Here is a 19069-nt window from a genome sequence, read left to right as displayed (position 1 = left end):
CAAACAATCCTCCCCGGAGAACGGGGAGATTTAACAGAACTTTCTCCCCCTCTCCACTGTGAACCGTTCTGTAGTTTCACAGGTCAGATGATTATTATTTTTTTAAGGTCGTCTCATGGAGTCCTCCCCAAGAGAGACGTGTAGCGGGCAGCTACGTGAGCACCCAGCTGTGCGGAGGCCAAATGTTTTGACTGCAGGAAGCTCGTTAGCTCGTCAAAAAATTTAAAAAAATAGCCGCGTTGTTCAAAGCTTGTGAAATAAGTAGAAATGACGGTAGTTGTGTTTTACAAAATAAAGAAAAAAGCTCGATGGGAATAGCTTAAAGAATCATTTTGTAATTATTATTTTTAAAACGAATATGAATGTAAATATGCAAATGAGTGGGCAGACCCAAACAAGTTGATGGACCCGTTTTGATTTAATAGCAGACACGACCTGCGAAACAACGAGAAGTATTTTTAACGCCTGAAGCAGCTCAACACGAGGCGCGGCAGACGATACGGGCGTTCGTCCTGGAGGTTTGACAACGAAGACGAACAGGATCAGCTGTTCGTCCGATCAGAGCTGTGGTCGAACGCGTCGGGAGTACGTACGCCTGCCAGGTTTCCTGATCTCCTTGGTGATGAGCGTCCGCAGCTCGTTGTTGACCTTCGTCGTCTCGATGTGAATGTGCTTCTTCAGAGCAGAGGGGGACAGGAAGCGGGGCGGCTGCTCCTCCATCAGCATCCCGTCTGCCACGCCGTCGCTGCCCGGCAGCAGCTCGCCTGCCTGCCCGTTCTCCTCCTCATCCTGGTGAAGGAGGGCTTCAGGTTCCACTGCGGCGTGGTTCTCCTGGAGGTCTATGGGCCCCGAGGGGTGATCCACCTCCGAGTCGGAGCTGTTGTCTGAACTGTAGTGGTTCTGGTTCAGGTGGTTAATCATCAGGTCCGGTTCTGGCGTGCCATCATTTAAATCGAGATCTTTAAAGTGAAAGATGAGAAAAGACATCTTGTTTAGTTGCAGCACTCATTTACTCTAAAAAGTTCTCAGAACAATCGGTTTCTTACCCGACGGGTGCCGGGGGCTGTTCAGCGGGGTTACTGGGGGGGTGTAGGCCCTGCCCAGACGCAGCAGAGGTGACATGCAGCGGCGTTTCTTGGGACCCCCACCTGGCATGTTGCAGTTATCTGCAGGTCTCTTGCCCTTGTTCTGAGGTCCGGTCACAAATTCGTCCGCCTCGTCAATCATCATGCCCTGCGGGAAACGTCAGGTGGTTAAAACTCCACGTGCTGTGCACTGCTGCCAGGTCAGGGGAGCGCCAGTCGGCGGGACGTACCTTCTTGTCTAGTTTGAAGGGGTTTCCAAACGTGTGCAGGCGTTTGGGCTGTTCAGGGTCGGCGTCTCGAAGGGGCTGGGGAGCAGCTTTCAGGAAGTCTTGGTAGTTTCCCATCTGGGCGATCGGCACGCTGTGGAGCTGGTCTGGACACGGGACGTCAAGCAGCATTAGTGTGGCATCATTTCTGCGTGGATTTACAGCTAATGTGTTTGTAAAGCCGAGCTACCAGAGTCGTGCCCTCGCAGAGCACAGACGCTGGTGTTGAGCAGGTTCCTCCTCATTCGGCTGAGCTGATCGAGCAGGTGGCTGCGGGGGATGTCGTAGGGATTTCTAAAACTCTGAGGCTTCAAGCCCTGAGCACAGACAAGAAGGAAGAGAAGGCAAAGGTTTCGAGCTGAAATTACAAGTTGAAACAAGTTAAATCTCTACATAAAAATACTTGATGACTTTCCCACACAATTTAAAACTTAAAATCACATAAATGTGGTTGCTGTGAAACTGACGCGCTCCAATCTCCACCGGAGAACATGAGCGTCTTCAAGAGAACCTGCTCAAACTGAACATCACAGCTCAAAGCAGATCCATCCTTACTTTGTTGAGCAGAGCCAAGTGAAAGCCTTGAAACTCTTTGGGGTTGAGCTCCACGGGTACGGAGGGCGCCTCTCCTGTGAGGCTCTGCAGCTGCTGGATGAAGTCCCTGCGCTGGGCTAAAGAGATGCCGCCACCCCGCCAGCGGACCTTCATGCCGGGCTCTGGAGGGGGCTTCTTACCGATCGAGGCAATCAGGCGGTCGTACTCGATCTTCGTCTGGCAACGAGAGCAAACCAACGGTTAAAACTAAAGATGCAGACAAAACATTACCACTATATTTTAAAACCTGGTCAACATGATAAAAAACTGAACAGATGCTTGAGACGTGCAAGGAGCCAAAGTGATCCGTCAACTGTTCTCCAGATGTTTTGAAGGACTTCCAAAGTTTTTCTTTAGACTTTTCCGTCCAGTACCTGAACTTTACTTTTCTAGCTCTGACCCAATAATCATTTAGAGATGAACAAGTCGCACACCGACGTCACCGCTTCCTGTGGGATTTGAGTAGTGAATGTTTGTAGTTTTCCAGAAGAGTGTTTTTCTGGACTGGAATTGAACAGAGAATCAAAGTAAACCTAAATGTTTTTGATCATACAGTCAAGTGGAGTCAAGGAGTTACTCTGTATGTGAATAAAGGCAGTTGTATTTTCTTGCTTGTCCCAAGCAGTGCACAGTGACAGATCCAGCAGTGGAGGAGTCATGGGGTGGCCAATGGTGGCCTCGGCCACCCCAGATTTATTTTCGACCACCCCAATCGTTTGAGGAAATTATACCTTTGAGCAATATAAAAACAAAAAGCAAAGTTTCCTAAAAGATGAGGGGTGGTCGGTTGATATATTTTTGAAGTTATCCAGCTCACAAGGTTTACATAAATACATGTGGCAGCAGCCATCTTGGATTTTGATGTGGCAGTCCAATTTCCCAGTGTCCTCTTGTTCCACCTAGATGAAGCCACACACCAAAACGGAACGCACGAATAGACGGACGGCATTTCCAAATCTCCCGTTTCGCTCGCCGACGGGGGACAACACTCCCAAACCCAAAGGGATGAGCCAGAGTGAAGAACCAATTTTAAAATGAATCTTTAGGCTCTTTGCCATCAGCAGAGTATCACAAAGACTCCGTTTCCATTTAAGCTGTGTCTATAAAAAAAAAAACAAAGATAACATTATTTGAAAGAAAATGGTATTTTAGCATTAAATGATTCCAAAAGAGCCAACAGCTGATCATCTGAATGATGATGAAACTCCTCCTCGTCAGGTCTTTGCTGGATTTGTCCCTTTTTCTTAAATAACTTGGATACTTATTGTCCACCTGCTATAGAAATTTAACGCTGCTTCGTTTGTCCTCCACTATTTCTTTGATCCATTTTTTTTTAACATCGCACAGAAAAATCTGCCATCGTGGTCAGACCAGAGGACTCAACAGAAAATCAGAGATAAAGTCTAAAGAAGATCTTGGAGACTTTTGATCAGAACCACTTTGAAGATTACAACAGTCTGAATGCCTGAAGGCAAAGTGTAAAGAAACGAGATTCTCTTTAAAACTTATTGGATGTTGTGCAAGTTTTAAATTAATAAAGCTGTCATGTTTTTACATTTAAACGCGTCTTCAAATAAAACCGTCCAACAACGAACCTGCTGACTGAGTTTCTTCAGGTAGGAGACCACGCTGTAGCTCAGTCCATACTCCATGTTGTCCGCCAGCAGGTTCGGTGCTCCCATTATTCTCAGCGCTTTCCTCAGGGACTGTGGAGAAACGTGCACATCGGCTGTAAGCTCAGCGCTTCCTTCAAATAAAAAGTAGGAATTACAAGGTCCAAAAGTAAGACCGCGCACAAACCCCGATGTAATAAGGAGGCATGGTCTTCAGGTAGTTCTCAAAGGACTGGCGCCATTTCAGGGTCGGCTTGAACTTGTGCACTTTGATCAAGTCGTCTGCAAAACAACGATCAGAGAACAATATTTGTAAAACAAAACCGATTCCTTTATTAGGCAAAAAAATAAAAAAAAGTCAGAAAGCGGTAAAGAAAGAATGAAAAAATAACAAACAAGGAAAAGAAAGAAAGAAATTAACAAAATGTTCTGTTCATTTTCTCTAGTTAACTTGTTCAAATCACATAAATATCAAATTACATAAATGTTTTTATTACAATAACCAGAGGTGGGCACAGCTAACCAAAAAGAGTTAGCGTCACATGCTTTCACCTCCTTCCAGTTGAAGCTGCGTCGACCAATCACGTCTCGTCACCGTGTACACGTCGTCGACCAATAGCGTGCCTAACGGACTCTTAAGGGACACGCCCACTACAGACGGGAACAAGCTTGTGAATTTGGTAGTGGACTTTAAAAGTTGGCAAAACTTAATTTAGCTGAAGCTAATTCCTAAAATAGCGAAAACGCTAAATTGACTAAACAAAAAAACAAGTTTCCTCTATTCCAGATTAGCAGAACTGTGCCCACCACTGACTATCGGGCCTGGTTAGTACTTGGTTGAGGAAACCGCCTGGAAATACCAAGGGCCTGTCCGACTGGATGGCTCAGGGGAAGTGCGTTGAGTTACCACACGAGAGCCGCGGGTTGGAGTCCGAGTGTCGTGGCAAAATGCGCATGAAAAAAACAAACAATAAAATTAATATAAAAATCAGCGCCAAGAATAAGGCACTTTGCATGGTGGCAGTGTTTAGGGGCCGCTGTGGTGTAGAGGTAGGGCCAGAACATCGCAGGTTAAGCCCCCTGGCCATGCCCACATGTCGTGGTGTCCTTGAGCAAGACACCCAATCCCCAACTGCTCCTTGGGCACCTACAAAGCTGCCCACTGCCCCACCTGGGTGTATCTCAGGTGTGATGGGTTAAATGCAGTGAACTAATTTCATCAATGTATAGAAACAAACAATGATGACAACACATAGCACTTTATTTCTACAACCAACAGTTTCCTGATTCTGGTGACCCATACGTACGCTATATCGCTATATGCATCACAATTTTGATGGAACGGAAAAAAAAAAGTCTGAAACCACCAATGAAATAAAAAAAAAGACTCGTTACCTGAAAAATAAAGTCAAAGGTGACTGTTAGGATGCCACATGTGGAGCGGAGCCTTACCCAGCAGTGGTAGAAGAACGGGGTAGTTGTAGGGCATTACGAACAGGTTGACACAGTTCAGAGCCGTGCTGGCCTTTAGGTATCCAAAAGGTTGACCCAGGTCGCTGTACTTGGCACTGTTACTTACAAACACCTAAAACACAGAGGAGACAAAGTATTCATCACTGAATCTCTGAAATCAGAAACTACAAGCTGATGGAGGAATTCATTTGTGGACATTTCTGTGCTGAATTTGAAACAAGATCACATGATCAATAGCTGGTACAAATATAAAAAGCTGACACTTTAACCAGCGATACTTAAGGTCAAAGGTCTCTGCTGTAGTCATTTTGTGAGAAGCTGAAGCCTAGGAACCACTCTTGTAGCAAACAACAATCCAGGGCTTGATAAATTACAGTTCAATAAATTGATTTTCAAAGATCCCTTAGCTACAAATAACTTGGTGTCACTAAGAGAACAAACAACCTCAACTAGGAGCAAACGAAATGATAAAACAGCAACAAGACACGCAGCAACATCTTTAAGTGGACTGACGAGTCAAAAGCAGATCAGAAGTTTTGAGCGGGACAAGAGAAAGTTTACAGATGTACAGAGACTACACAATAATCCATCTACCTTTCAACTAATGCATACTAGAGCTTGGCTGATATACACGTCTGGGGACATATCAACAGTAGTAATTGTCCCATTATTCGTTGATATGAACACTTCTAAGTTTCACCCCTAAAATGCTGGAATCAGGCATAATTGTACGATGTATCCAGCAAAATGAGCATGACGACTACTTTCAAGTCATTGCCATTCACTTAAGTTTCACTTTCAGGACAGTTGAAGAAGGGAGCAATACTGTGTAGAGTATTTTGTTGAACAGAGCATGGTAAGTTTATTGTAACTGATCCGTAAAACAAAAACAATAATAAATTCTCTTCAATCCTCAAACCCGCTTGTCATTAGCTACGTGCCTCTGAAGTTAGCAAGCAACATTTAGATAACCTAGCATAGGCTATTTCCTTGTAAAACTTTAGCCAGAACAATAAATCTAATGTAGATGTAAAATATATCAGTGTTAGTAACATCATCTTTGTCGTCCTCGATGAAATGCATCGTCTGAAAATCTTTACTTCTCTGTAAAGTTAACTTTTAGACCTTCACCATTCATGACTGACTGAACAATGACCAGGGAAGTGCGTTTCTTTGTTTGATTTATATTTTTATAACACACTTGATAACTTTATGGTGAATAGAATATGTGAACGCACATTAGGAACACTATTTTATGAACAGTGCACCACTTGTAAACCTCCTGTGGGACTACGTATAGTGTGGATCTGATTAGCTTAGCTTCATGGTTGCTAACAGCCGTGCTAAATAAACAAGCTCCGTTCCACTCGATGTTTTCTTGGATTCTTTGGGGTGGACAAAGCTAAAAATTCCAGCCATCATATCAGTTAATCGGCCGTCACGTGACCCTCAAAATATTGGCGTTGGCGATAGCCAAAATTTCCATACCAGTCAGACCCCCCCCCTTTTCAGCTTCTCCTTTCTTTAGGGGTCGCCACAGCAAACCAAGTCACACAAAGACTTTGCAATTATTTTACGCCGGATGCCCTTCCTGAAGCAACCACAGACACTGAGCTACCACAGCCCTCTGTGTGGAGCAGAGAGCTGCATCTAGGACACCCGGAGGAGCAGATGGTGGGGGTTAAGGGCCTTGTTCAAGGGCCCAGAGGGGGACAAATGAGGGTGGAGGCCGGTGTGGGTGCTTCACCTATCCCACCAACATTTTGATGTCGTCGGTACCGGGAGTTGAACCCACAATATTCTGCTCACAGGTCCACCTTCTGTAACCTCTGCACCACCACTCCCCATACCAGTCGGGCTCTAATGTATTTTTAAAAAAAAGTGATAAACTCCTGGAGCTGATCAAAACAAGACGCCACAGACACACGTAGGTTCTGCTTCTCCGTCTGGATTCGTGTTCGTGGCGTACCTGCCAGCAGGTGTGAGGGGACTTCCTCTCCAGGATGTACTGCGTGAGCGGCGACGGCTCCAGCTCATACTTGTCAAAGGGCACCTTGTCGATCACCATGGGCTCAGCGTCCACACAGGAGAAACGTATGTGGGGGTGGGCTGAGCGGGGGGGCTGCGTAGGTAGAGAGGAGTGAAATCATCAGTGAAACTGCAAACAGTTCAGGTTTTCTTTTAAATATGACAAATTCATTAAAACCCTTTGTGTTTTTATACGTCTCTTACAAGTGTTGGAGAGTTCTGATCGGGCCAGAAGGCTTCAGGGATGGGCCAGTGACCGATGGGGACACCGGTTTTAGGGTTTGGTCGCACATAGATCAGCTTGTGACAAGAATGCCAAGGCTGGGGACCAGACTTCAGTGCCTCGGCCGGAGCGTCTGTTCAGGAACACGGATGTGATTTACAAACATTAAAAACATTCACAGTACAGCGAAACTCTAGCTCAGTTTAAAATGTAGGTGGGCGAAGAGCTTCGTGCTTCAGACTGATGCAGCACAGGAGATTCCAGTTAATTATCAATTCTACTTCAATCAAATGAAGACGTTCCTCACCCTCTAGAGGAGGGGGGTCGGGCCCGGTCTTCTCAAAGTTGATCACGACTCCACTTTGGATCTTCTGCACCAGAGACTCCAGACACTGGTTCAGCATGCGCTGCGAGAAAACGCTGTAGGAACGTCCTGCAACACAAAAACTCTGCACTAAATATAAACCCTCAAAATATGAAAAGTTTCACGTCGTGGTGTCCATAACAAATTTATGCAACGTCCCTTTACTCAGGCAAACGTTTGCAAAAAGCTGCTGTAATAAAATCCATTTTAGGGTTTTCTGTGGGTTTGTGCTCATAAAATATTGGCTCATTTTGGCCTCATTTACATTTGCTCCTGCTGGAGTCGCAGTGAAATGAGCAACAAAAACAGTAACTGCTGCCTCTGGAGAGGCTGGAGGACTCCGTGAAATTATTATAAATCTATGATTAATCTGTTTGTTGGCATTTAAGAAGAACAAAAGTCAGTTTGCAAATTAAAAGAACTCAAGATCGACCATTTTGATGGGCAAAGAACTAAATAATTTAGAAGTAAATGATACGTGGGAGCTGCTTTATGTTAAAATGTAAAAGAAGCTTCAGAGGTAACGTTTCAGGAACACTTTAAACTTTTTGTAAAATCAGAAGAATCAAATAAACTCAGAAAAATTAATTAAATCTATTTAGGTGAACAACTTTTCGTTCGAATGTGAAGTCCACCTGCAGTTCGTGACCTCACAGTGAGGACTGAGCAGTTAACGGTTCTCTTTTTATCATGACTCCGCTCTTTGACCGTTATCGGTAGAGACGCACCGATCCGATACCAACATCGGTCCCGATATCGTAAACACTTCTGGATCGGGTATCGTGACAATGTGACCGATCCACGACTGGGCAGATCCGTTCACTACTTCTATGCTTTGTGCTCTGAGCGACGTCACGCGTTGGCGAACTCGCTGCAGATCGTTTTCAAAATGGAGTTTTAAAGTTAATTCAGCAGCTCAACCATCCAGGTTGACAACAAAAATGGCTAAATCACGTCATCTGGACCCGTTTCAGAAATGGGTCCAGATGGCGTGATTTAGCCATTTTTGTTAATTCAGCACAGTTTTTCTGTATCAGATCAGTATCGACCAATACCAAACCACCAGACATCTGTATCGGTAGTGGGGAAAGGGGATCGGTGCACCCTAGTCATCAGTCCTTCACACTTCAGTGGCCCTCAAATGGCAGCCCACGGTCCAGATCCGACCCACGAGCCCTCCAATCTGTATGTTCTGTCTGCACCATGCGGTCAGTCCAGAACCTGATCCGGAAAAACACAAAGGTCTTGAATTGTTTTGTTTAACTTTTTAACCACGGGGGTAATTTCCTGATGCATGCTCAATAATCCAGGTAGAAAAATCTAAAAGAGTTGAGTGTGGTCCTCGGGACATAAAAAAAAAAAAAGTGTTTGTTTTGTTGTTTGAATGTCCGGAGAACCAGACTTAACATTTTTACACAAAGGGAATTGCTCCACTTCCCAAAACGTATGGAACAGAGCAAAAGAGCAAAGGAAAGGAAGATCCCGTCTCAACATTGAACTCTGTCAAGAGCTGGAGTCGACTCGTAAACGAACACTTGCACCAGCGTCTTCGCCGGGCCGTCACTCCGTGTGTGCCAGAGTCTTTGTAAAAACACACAACATGCCATTTCTCTCAGAGTATTCGTTTACCAAAACTATTCTACAGAGAGGCTCGTTTTTTGTTAAATTGAAAGAAAAAAATTGGATTTACTTTAGGAAGAATTTTAATTTTTGAGTTTCTGAGTTCCTTGAATCACATTTTATTGTGACCCTTTATATTAATACCGTATTTTTAAAAAAAACCAAACCCCTCATATTTTTAATTTTTTTTGGCAGGAGTTTCTTTTTCAACTATTTAAATTTATATTTAAATGAAAACGACAGTTTATTTCAGTATGTATATTTGCTGTTTTGAATTAAAATAACTTTTTTTAAAGAATAACTCTGGCTTGTGGCTTGACCAGTTATAATAAGTGGACCTTCAACATTTTTTATTCGAGTGCCCGCTTTAGATAAATACACAAGTACCACTGCATGAAACACGGCTCTAGAAATTTCTGTAATTAGTCGCAGCGTCAAAATAAAAGCGGCATGATCCGGACAGACTAAAACAGATTAGCGTTAGCCTTGCAGCTGCATGATGCCGCCCACTTCACCTGTAGTGACCCCGCTGTGCACCCCTTCACATCTGCTTTCAATAGGCCGGGGGCTTTGTGTCCGGCCTGCCACCAGCAGGAATGAACCGGCAGCACGCACCGTGGACGGTCACCCACAATGGAGCCGTGTCATGTTCTGTATTCAGCACCACGACTGGGACATGAACTGCCTTCAGCGTCGTTCTGCGTGTTCCCCCCGGCAGCACGGAGGAGCTGGAGACGGCAGGAACACGAGCGTTTGCTCCTCGAGGCTGCCAGAAGCTCGAGTTTATTCTACAAGCAGAGATGACGGATTAAAATCTCAGGGACAAACAAAGGTGCTGCCGCAGTCCTGAGCCGGGTGGGAAAATCTTCTTAACCCGAATCAACGACTACTGAAACTCGCTTAAACGCAGAATTCAACTCACATCCATAGGAGAGCTCACTGCGCTGAGACCGTTTCGTCCTTCTGTTTGACAAAAAGCTTGATTCAGTACCGTTATTTTATTTTTACGTAGAGGTTTTCATCGGACGGCCGAATGCGTTTAACAAACAACGATGTTTGATGTGCCGTTCTGGAGACCTGAGCCTGTCGCAGCCTGCCCCACCAGGCACGTTGCTCAGGTGAAATATGTCCGGTTGGGTTTTGTAACATTCAGCTACTTTCACTAAAACGCACTGCAGCACAAGACGGAACATTTTAGAAACTGGTTTTCCACGTAATAAAATGTTAAATACAGAGGACTGTACGTTCAAACACATTAACCTTTCAAGATTAAATTAATGAATTTCTGTCATTTCTTCACTCGGGAACAGATGCAGGAATGTCACAAAAAGACTATTCATATAAACGTTTCTTCTACAAATTAAATTACGTAATTTAGCATCAAATCCTTTCCCTCAAATTTCCATAAATCATCTAAACCAGCATTTAATCTTCCTGAGCAGATTAATCTGTCACACATCAATTTGTTGCTCCACAGATTCTGGAAAAGTAAAAAATTAAAAACTCTGTTCGTCACGAACATGAAACGGACTCCAACTCCCATGATGCCGCTGAGGCAGCTTTTATGAAACCTTCCACTCCCGTTATAAACTCTCTCCCCTAAGGTTTCAGCCTTCAACTTTATCGATCCAGTCTAAAACCAAAGCCGACGGACGGAGCGCCTGGTGAGCAGGGAACAGTTACAGCCGAGCACATGGACCTCAGGAAGTTTGCCAGTAGGACTAACCGAGAGGCAGAGGATGCTACTCTCTCCCTCAGCAAGGCCCATAATCATCTGGACAACTCCAAGACATGTTTGTATATTAGTCGTGGACCTTTCATCTGCTTTTAATACGGTTCAGCCACACATACTTGTCAGCAGCCGTCTTGTGTTGTGGATTAGTTTTTGAGGGGAAGACCCCAACGAGTCTGTGTTGATAACACTATCTGACTGCAGAGTTTTGAACACTGGTGTTCCACAGGGTTGTGTGCCATCCCCACTTTTGTTCTCTTTATACATAAATGAGTTGCAACATAAAGACTTCACATTAATCAAGTATACTGATGATACGGCCCTAGTCGCTGGTCTGAAAAACACCGATAGCCCCTCCCACTCCCAGCTCAGATCAGGTTTGACGACAGTTTTCTGGACGTTAACGTCAGTAAAACCAAGGAGCTTTGTTTGGGAGGTCGATGGGGAGCAGCCAGCACCAGACCTGTATTCAGACCTTCTGCTATAAAAAGGAAGGAAGTAGAGCAGGTGACTGAATTTAAATATCTCTGAACAATAATTGACAACCAGTTGACCTTTTAGCACAACTCTGACTGGATTTACAAAAAAGCCAGACAGCGTCTCCACCTTCTGTACGAGCCAAGGAGCTTTAGTGCAAGCACAATTACTTTGCAGTTGGTGTACAGGTCCCTGGTTGAAAGTGTTTTCTTGAATATTGTCCCATGGTGTGGGAACCTCCAAGCCAGAGACAGGAACAAGTTGTCCCAGGTGGTCAAACAGTAAAGTCATTGGTCATCAACAAATGCAACCTATAGACCTCAGTCAGGTTCTAGAAAAAAAAAAAGACAATCCAGGTTTACAATGACCCAACTCATCCACTGCAACCATTACTCAGGTTGGTAGCATCTGGCAGAAGACTGCTGGTTCCTCTGGTAAAGAAAAATGCAGTGCGTCTTTAACAGGGTCATATTTAAACGCAGCCTCACGTGACAAACCGAGATGTTTTTAATGCAGCGTGTATTTTAGAATCGATTTCATCGGGTTACCAAATTTTATCACATTTTGGTTACACATTGTTGTCGTTTTGTACGTATGAGCCAGATGCCAAAGATTAATCTCCATCTCATGAAATGTTACGAGTTGAAAATGTTTGAACCGCTTGGGCATGGCTGTCTTAGAGGAGTTGACGGGGGAGAGGGCGGGCCCCAGAAACCATCTCATCACCTGCAAACTATTTTCCCACTATGGGAGTTGGTGCTTGTGGGACTCCAGTTTGTTGGTGGCTCCTCAAACTGAAGAAGTCCTTTGGATGAAGGACGAAACATCTCAGCAGAAAAAAAAAAACCATCCAGATGACCTGACTGAACATTGCATGAAATGTTACGGACAATAGTTACATTGATTTATTGATTGATCTGAAGCTCTATAATCCCTGCAGAACACGACACCGACTGAACTCTTAGGACGAGGAGTTCGTCTCGCATCGCGTGAACTTGTATTTAATTGGTGAATACAGTGCACTCATACTATTCGGTTCACCAACCTCCAGTGACCTCGCACATGGGTGTGATGGGAGAATCGTCGGGCGGGACGCCACCGAGGGGTTCGGGCTCAACTGAAGCGTTGCCAGGGATACGCAGCACCAGAGCAAACAGACGTTGGTCCCAGCGAAAGGGCTCCTTGGTCAGCTCGCTGCCCGGCAGCGGGGTGGTCAGAGGCAGATGGAGCTGAAGACCGAGGACAGAAAACTTCAGTCACAAGAGATTTGATATTTTCTATAAATACAGTTTTCCCCCCCTTTCCTAACTTTTTTTAATGGGCAGCTGTAAAATTAAAGAGCTTAATGCATAAATTAGCCAGTTCATGGAAATGATTAATTCCACCCATTAGTTTTACCGTTTGGCCACTTTCCCTCCACGTTACTGCTGTCAAAGCAACAAAAGAGCTGAAAAAAGAGGAACAAGAGGCTTCGCTCCAACAAACAGCTCAAAAATACTGAGTGGTATTTTAATGTTTTGTACCCAAAACAGAAGGAGGGTAGTTTTTAGCAGCTTTCCAACAAATATGTGAATGATGCTAATACAACGAGCAAAAACATGTTAATTAAATTTAGTCACTCTATTTATTCAATGTCCGGCCTTATAGTGGGGTGTTTTGGAAAAACTATAAGACTGGTTGCTTAGAACCACCATGGTGAGAAAAAACAATTAAAGTCAAAGTAAATTCAAGTAGTTGCTTTTAATTTAAAGATGTGCAACAAACTGGCCTAAATTTTATACTCACGTTAAACTTGTTCTTTTACTTTTAAGTGGGATACTTAATCATTTTTCCAACAAATAACATTAAGTCGGTATTTTAATTTGGATCAGAATTGGTATACAGCAGTCCCTCGTTTATCGCAGGGGTTCTGAGATCATGACAGGCTGCAGGAGCTTCCCCTGCACACATGGTGCAAAATAATTTAAAATAATCAATCCATGGCTCATCCATCCATCAGACAATTGCGTCACGTCCAGTCTTACTTTGAAAAACTGCGATATAGCAAACCCGCGACAAACGAACCGCGAAGTAGCGAGGGACTCCTGTACACTTGTTTTTCCCCTTCTTTGCATAAATATGGTATTTTCTGTCCTAAAAATTTAAATATCATTAAATGTTCAAACTAATTATATACTTTTAGTTTGATGATGTCACCCCCAGCCCTCCAACAAACCCGAAGTGGCCCATGGGCCATCAGTTGATGACCACAGTTGTAGCAAGTTTTGAACACACTGTGAGCAAAGAGGCAGAAATGGCTCTTTGATGGAAAAGGTTGCAAACCCCCGCTGCACCCCGGCTCAGACCCGAAGCCCGTCTGGAGACCAACCTCGTCCTGCACGCCGCCGCTGCCCGTCAACTTGTTGCCATCGCTGATTGCAATGATGATGGCAGGCTCAAGGAAAAATGGATTCCTTCCCTATGGAGGAGAAAAGACATTCAAGATTAAAAGAATAAAACATTTTCACTCGTTTCAGGTAAAAATAAAAAACTAACTTTTTTAAATAACTGAAGTTAAACAGGAACTACTGAAGAAAACACAAGTGCCCTTTATTATCTGCAAGACCCCAGAACATTTCAAGACCTCAGCACTCCCTGCTGATGGAAAGAAGCTGGACCAGGACTGAATTCATCTCCGTGCATCAGTCTTAAGGGCCCCCACCGCAGGTCACCGTGCGAGTCGACGACGTCAAACCTGAATGCGGTCCGACACATTCGCTCAGCGGCGTGGAGCTCGCTCAGACCGTCCGGTCCCGACAGCACGGGCTTCAACAGGAGTGGATCCACTCGTGTTGGACTCGACCTGTGATCAATCCGTCCACACAGCTCAGAGTAAACAGAGCAGGAAACGACCTGCTCTACTGTAGGTATCCATGACAACCAACCCCCCCCATGCCCAGAATCCTTTCATAACGAGCACTTTCTTGGCACGCTAATGAGACGGCTATAAAACAAAAACTGGAGAAAACCTAAATATAAAAACCATAGAGGCCCGTTTACTGCTTCGTTTGGTTTTCCTCGTCTAAAACTAAACCGATCATGGCCTACTTCTATGAAAAGCAGGCCATCGTACGTGCATGTGCTTAGGTTCACATCTGTTAGCAAAATATCTCATGAACCACGGAGTGGATTATAATGAAACTATTGGAAAGTAATCACTGGACGAACAGCTACGACTGATTAACTTGTGGAGCCAATCCAAGATGGCCACCACCGCAAACTGAATTCAGCAACCACAAACAGCCGTCACCCAGTCAGTCGTTCAGACACTGAGCTGAAATTCGGCGTGGGAGTCGCTGAGAATCGTCTTCATCAGGTATTCCGAGTGCCATCAGATCACAAGATCGTTAACAGTAAATCTTTTCCATTCAAGCTAGTTTTGTTTCATAATGGGGCTTTTTATTTGACGGGACTTCTGCAGACATCAAGCTTCAGGAACATCCTTTGGACATTTCATGTTTTTGATATTTTACAAACCAACCAACTAGTAAATATGGACAATGGCAGACTTGCAGCCTTGTTGCTGATAAAATCAACAATTATTGCAGAAGTCAATCGTATGCAAAGGGATTAAATATTATTGATCGCCCGCTCCCGTTTGATCGTCTTGTATGGAAGCTGATCAGTATCAGGAGAACCCGCTGCCTGTCTCACATTTACTTCTGCCCGTCTCACACCTCTTCATCTCCCAGAAGAGTCGTCTCGTACGGCTGACGACCAGGAAAGCTCCCTCCAAGGCAAGTTGAACTTCCCTTCACCTCTTTAACACACTGAACACTTTGAGCAAGTATGTAGCTAGGAATAAAAAAAAAATAAATACTTTTCAAGTTATTGGAAAAAACAGCAAGAGATATTATCCTGATGCATGCTCAATAATCCAGGTAGAAAAATCCAAAAAAAAAAAAAAGTTCAATCTGGTCTTCTTATGTTTTCCATGAAGACAAAGGCAACATCACTTTAGCTAGGCTTTGATTTACAAATTAATAGAGCCGAGCTGGAAAAAGCAGCTTTCAGCTCGACAAATCTGTGCTTGTGAACACAACAGTCTCAGGTTTATCACCAAGACCTGCAGCTGATACATTCATCTCTAATCATCTGAAAACGAGTCCTGCTCACATTCTCTGGAGGTCAGAAGAACTCGTTTGATGGAACCAAACTGTCCCAAGCTCCACTTAACTAAAAGAGAAACCATAAAAAACGACAAACACTCCAAAGACGGACGGCTCCACTAGCAACGACTCTCTTCAAAGGGTCGTTCAGGTTTAGTTAGAGCGGTCGAAGAGAAGATAAAAACACTGAAAAGCTGGTTTGGCTCTCCTGTATGGCTGGTTCATGACTGCTTCATGGGGCTTTGCTTCCTTTTCAAAATCTTTTAGCGTACCAGATGGTGTCCAACATATATCTTAGTGTACATCTAGATCCTTATATACAGTTTTTATACTTCTGTTTTTGATATTTTTGGGTGTAACTGGGACCCTGAGGACACAATTCCGTTCCACCTCATGTACCACGTGATCCGAATGACACTAAACTTGAACTTAGTTTATGTCACTGTTTGCACGCTTGGTTGAGGCGACACTCGTCGGACCTTATGGTGACCTCAGTCTTGTGACAATATATTTAGAAGTTGTTAAAAATAAAAAAAGCATGTTATTTTTCCAATCATTGATCTTTAAATGGGTTATGCCAACAGAAACAAACTATTGGTAATCTCTCAATAAAAGCTGCTTCAGTCCAAAAAGACAGCAGCTTTTGCTGGAAAAAGGTATAAATATAAAAATAAAAAAGTATTGGCCTCGCTCAAGTTCGGCTGCACTGAATATATGTGAACAGTGACCTGCCACTGTAAAACGTGGACCCGACCGTCTCTACGTGTGCAGCTGTGAAACTGAAAACAATTAGATGCACAAATACGACCGATGTTTTTAAACCAACTGGATTCAAACAGTAATTCAAACAAACGGTTAAAACGGGTCAGTTGCAGATGATGAACATGTTATTGTGTGGTAGTAGCCGAGAGTCGTTCCTGTTGTACTCCAAGCACCAACAAACCACAAGACGTTCGTTTAAAACCAACTTCTGAACCTCGTGCTGCATTTCATCATCGTGCACGGTACTTTTTCATTCAACCTTTATTTATCCAGGTTAGTGTCCCGCTGAGCCTACGTCATCTACAAATCAGATAAACTCGTTAATTATTTAAATTATCTGAGAGAACAGCTGATAAAAGAACCTGCCTAAAGTCAAAAGCAATAAGAAATAAACTATTTGACATTTTAAAACAAAAACAGGTTCAGATATATTAAAAATGGTTGTAATTATGTCTCATGTTTACAATTATATTTACTTAGTTCCTGTTAATTGTAACGAGGGTGAGATATCTGAACATAACTTCTAGTTGAGAGAAGGCAGCAGACAGAGGCTTATTAAATTATAAGTATTGTAAAATCAATTTGTCATTAAGAGTGACCGGAGCAGAACACACCAACCCTGACTTTGGCTTCATCCGTTTGTGCTCTCTTTGGTGTGTGTGTGCACGTGAGAGAGAGACATGCATTATAAATGCTTAATGTTTGCATTTCACTACAGTGATGAGGATCTTCCATTTATTACGCAGGAAGTGGTTTATCAGCCCTGTACCTCAAAAATAAAAACCCGATGTCCAGATTCTTTAGCACAGGGGTTCCCAGCTCTGCTCCTTGAGGAACGCCATCCTGCACGTTTTAATCGTGTCGCTGCTTTGACACACCTGATTACATTGAACAGGTGATTACCAGGCTCCTGCAGAACTCGAGTCACCGAATCAGGTATGTTGGAGCAAGAAACAAAACATGCAGGGTGTTCCTCAAGGACCACGGTTGGGAACCCCTGCTCTAGCAGAACCTTTAAAAACCTAATTTTACAGCCCTGAAATTAATCGTACGCTCCCCCAAGTAATGTAGTAATGTTTAAGGAGCATTTACTTATTTGAAACCTGTAAAAATGCGTTTTAATATTTTGTGCACCCATTTTGGAACAATTATAAACACTTGTTTTATAACCGTTATGCAGGATTGATGGCACTTAAATTTATAAATCATTTAGTATGCATCATGTATCCAGTTGTGTTTGGAAAAGGTTTAAGGTTCTAATCTCACCAAATAGGGATTTAATGTCACACATCACCTGATTAGCGATGGAATTTGCAATATTACCAAAACAAAAACGGTAAGTTCCTTCCTTATTGTATGATTTTTATGCAGTTGTGTTTGTGTTTGACTGCAAATGTGTGGGTCCACAGTATGCAGGTTGTTGTTGATGCTTGCACGACTGGGGCGAAGGTGAAGGGAGTGACGGGAGCTGGCGAGTTGGGTTTGGAGGTGCGTTTACACTTCTTCATAGCTCTTTTAAACTGAACCCGACTTCCTCTGCCTCTTCAGAGCTACATACCTGTCCATAGTTGTCTATGCCCGTCACTAATCTATTGAGATTGAGTAAATCAAAAGACGTCCTCAAAGACTGGCCAAAAGTTGTGAGTCCGTTCGCTTGGAGGTTCCTCAACTCTGTCATGAAAGTAGCGTGGCTCTCTTTCCATCCAGCCTTTAGAAAAGAAAAAAACACATGTGTAGTTAATAATAATGCACAATATCAAATAGCTACCTACAAAATACTTTATACAGCTTGCTTCCTCAGTTTATTAAGAGGAATAATTTAACAGTGCAGCAAAGACCTGGATCAGTTTTTTGAAGCCAGTGTTGTGCAACCTGCTTGGGCTCATAAAACACAAGTGTGCCACGACTCAAAACAAAAAGTCAATTTTCTCTAAACAAGTAAAGTAGGCTAGTAGTCCCCCCCCCCTCCACCCCCCAGATATCACCTCTCTGTATAAATAACACCCAGAGTTCCTTGCTGCTCTCTGAAACAAAATGTCGGCCATGTTTTAAAAGGGGTATGAAAGCTCCTGAAGATTTTTTTTTTTTATCCTCTACAATTGAACCACAACGTGGTGGAGCGATGAGTCAGTTTGTGTAAAGCTGGACATGACCCGAAAGCATTTTCTACCTTGATCCCGAACGGAGCATCTTCAAAATTTACCAACATGTACCGGTCCCCTCGGCTCGCCGGATCTCTGCCTCGGAGCTGTGGAGAGAACAGTAGACAATCATTTTTACGGCGAGACAGCTTGGGTTTGACAGGCGAGCTTCGCAACATTAAAAGAGATAATCCGAACTTCAATTCGGCTCGGGGGAGCTCCCGATAGAAATGTTCCCCGTGGTTACAGTACCTTCATAAAAGTCTCAACAGCGCCTTTTGCTATGTCCAGATAGGTAGTGCCCAGATGGGTGCGCTGGTTCATTGAAGCGGACGTGTCTATCAGAAAAAGTAAAACGGGCATTGTGATGGTAATGACACGTTCTGCATGGACTTGGGTGTCAGTACAACCGGTCAAAACGCAAAAAAAATCTTTTGTTCTCCTGCCGCCTGTCTCACCTCACAGCTAGCTAGCTAGCTAGCAGGCTAACTGTCTCACACATTCTTTCCAAAAAAGTGTAAGAATAGTGAGTATAGAAGCCCA

At 43.7% G+C, this 19069-nt stretch overlaps 2 protein-coding genes across 2 annotated transcripts; both read right to left on the bottom strand.

Annotated features, from left to right (window-relative positions):
• Positions 1-558: 558 nt before the first annotated feature.
• LOC119419772 (integrator complex subunit 6) lies at positions 559-14593 on the bottom strand. Its single transcript, XM_037687154.1, has 14 exons — positions 14588-14593; positions 13844-13933; positions 12521-12704; positions 7590-7715; positions 7264-7415; positions 7001-7153; positions 5011-5143; positions 3746-3840; positions 3541-3651; positions 1907-2122; positions 1542-1668; positions 1316-1458; positions 1047-1233; positions 559-959 (listed from the first exon to the last, which is right to left on the bottom strand). The coding sequence occupies exons 1-14, from the start codon at positions 14591-14593 to the stop codon at positions 559-561; spliced, it is 2124 nt and encodes a 707-aa protein (XP_037543082.1).
• Positions 14594-17826: 3233 nt separating this feature from the next.
• Positions 17827-19069, bottom strand: LOC119418947 (integrator complex subunit 6-B-like). Its single transcript, XM_037686240.1, has 3 exons — positions 18779-19069; positions 18556-18633; positions 17827-18093 (listed from the first exon to the last, which is right to left on the bottom strand). The coding sequence occupies exons 1-3, from the start codon at positions 18887-18889 to the stop codon at positions 17890-17892; spliced, it is 393 nt and encodes a 130-aa protein (XP_037542168.1). The 5' UTR covers positions 18890-19069; the 3' UTR covers positions 17827-17889.

Source organism: Nematolebias whitei, chromosome 13 (genome assembly GCF_014905685.2).
Source record: "Nematolebias whitei isolate Nwh7 chromosome 13, NemWhi1, whole genome shotgun sequence".
NCBI classification, from domain to species: domain Eukaryota; kingdom Metazoa; phylum Chordata; class Actinopteri; order Cyprinodontiformes; family Rivulidae; genus Nematolebias; species Nematolebias whitei.
Note: the sequence above shows the minus strand (reverse complement) of the source record. Positions and strands in the feature narration are given on the sequence as shown.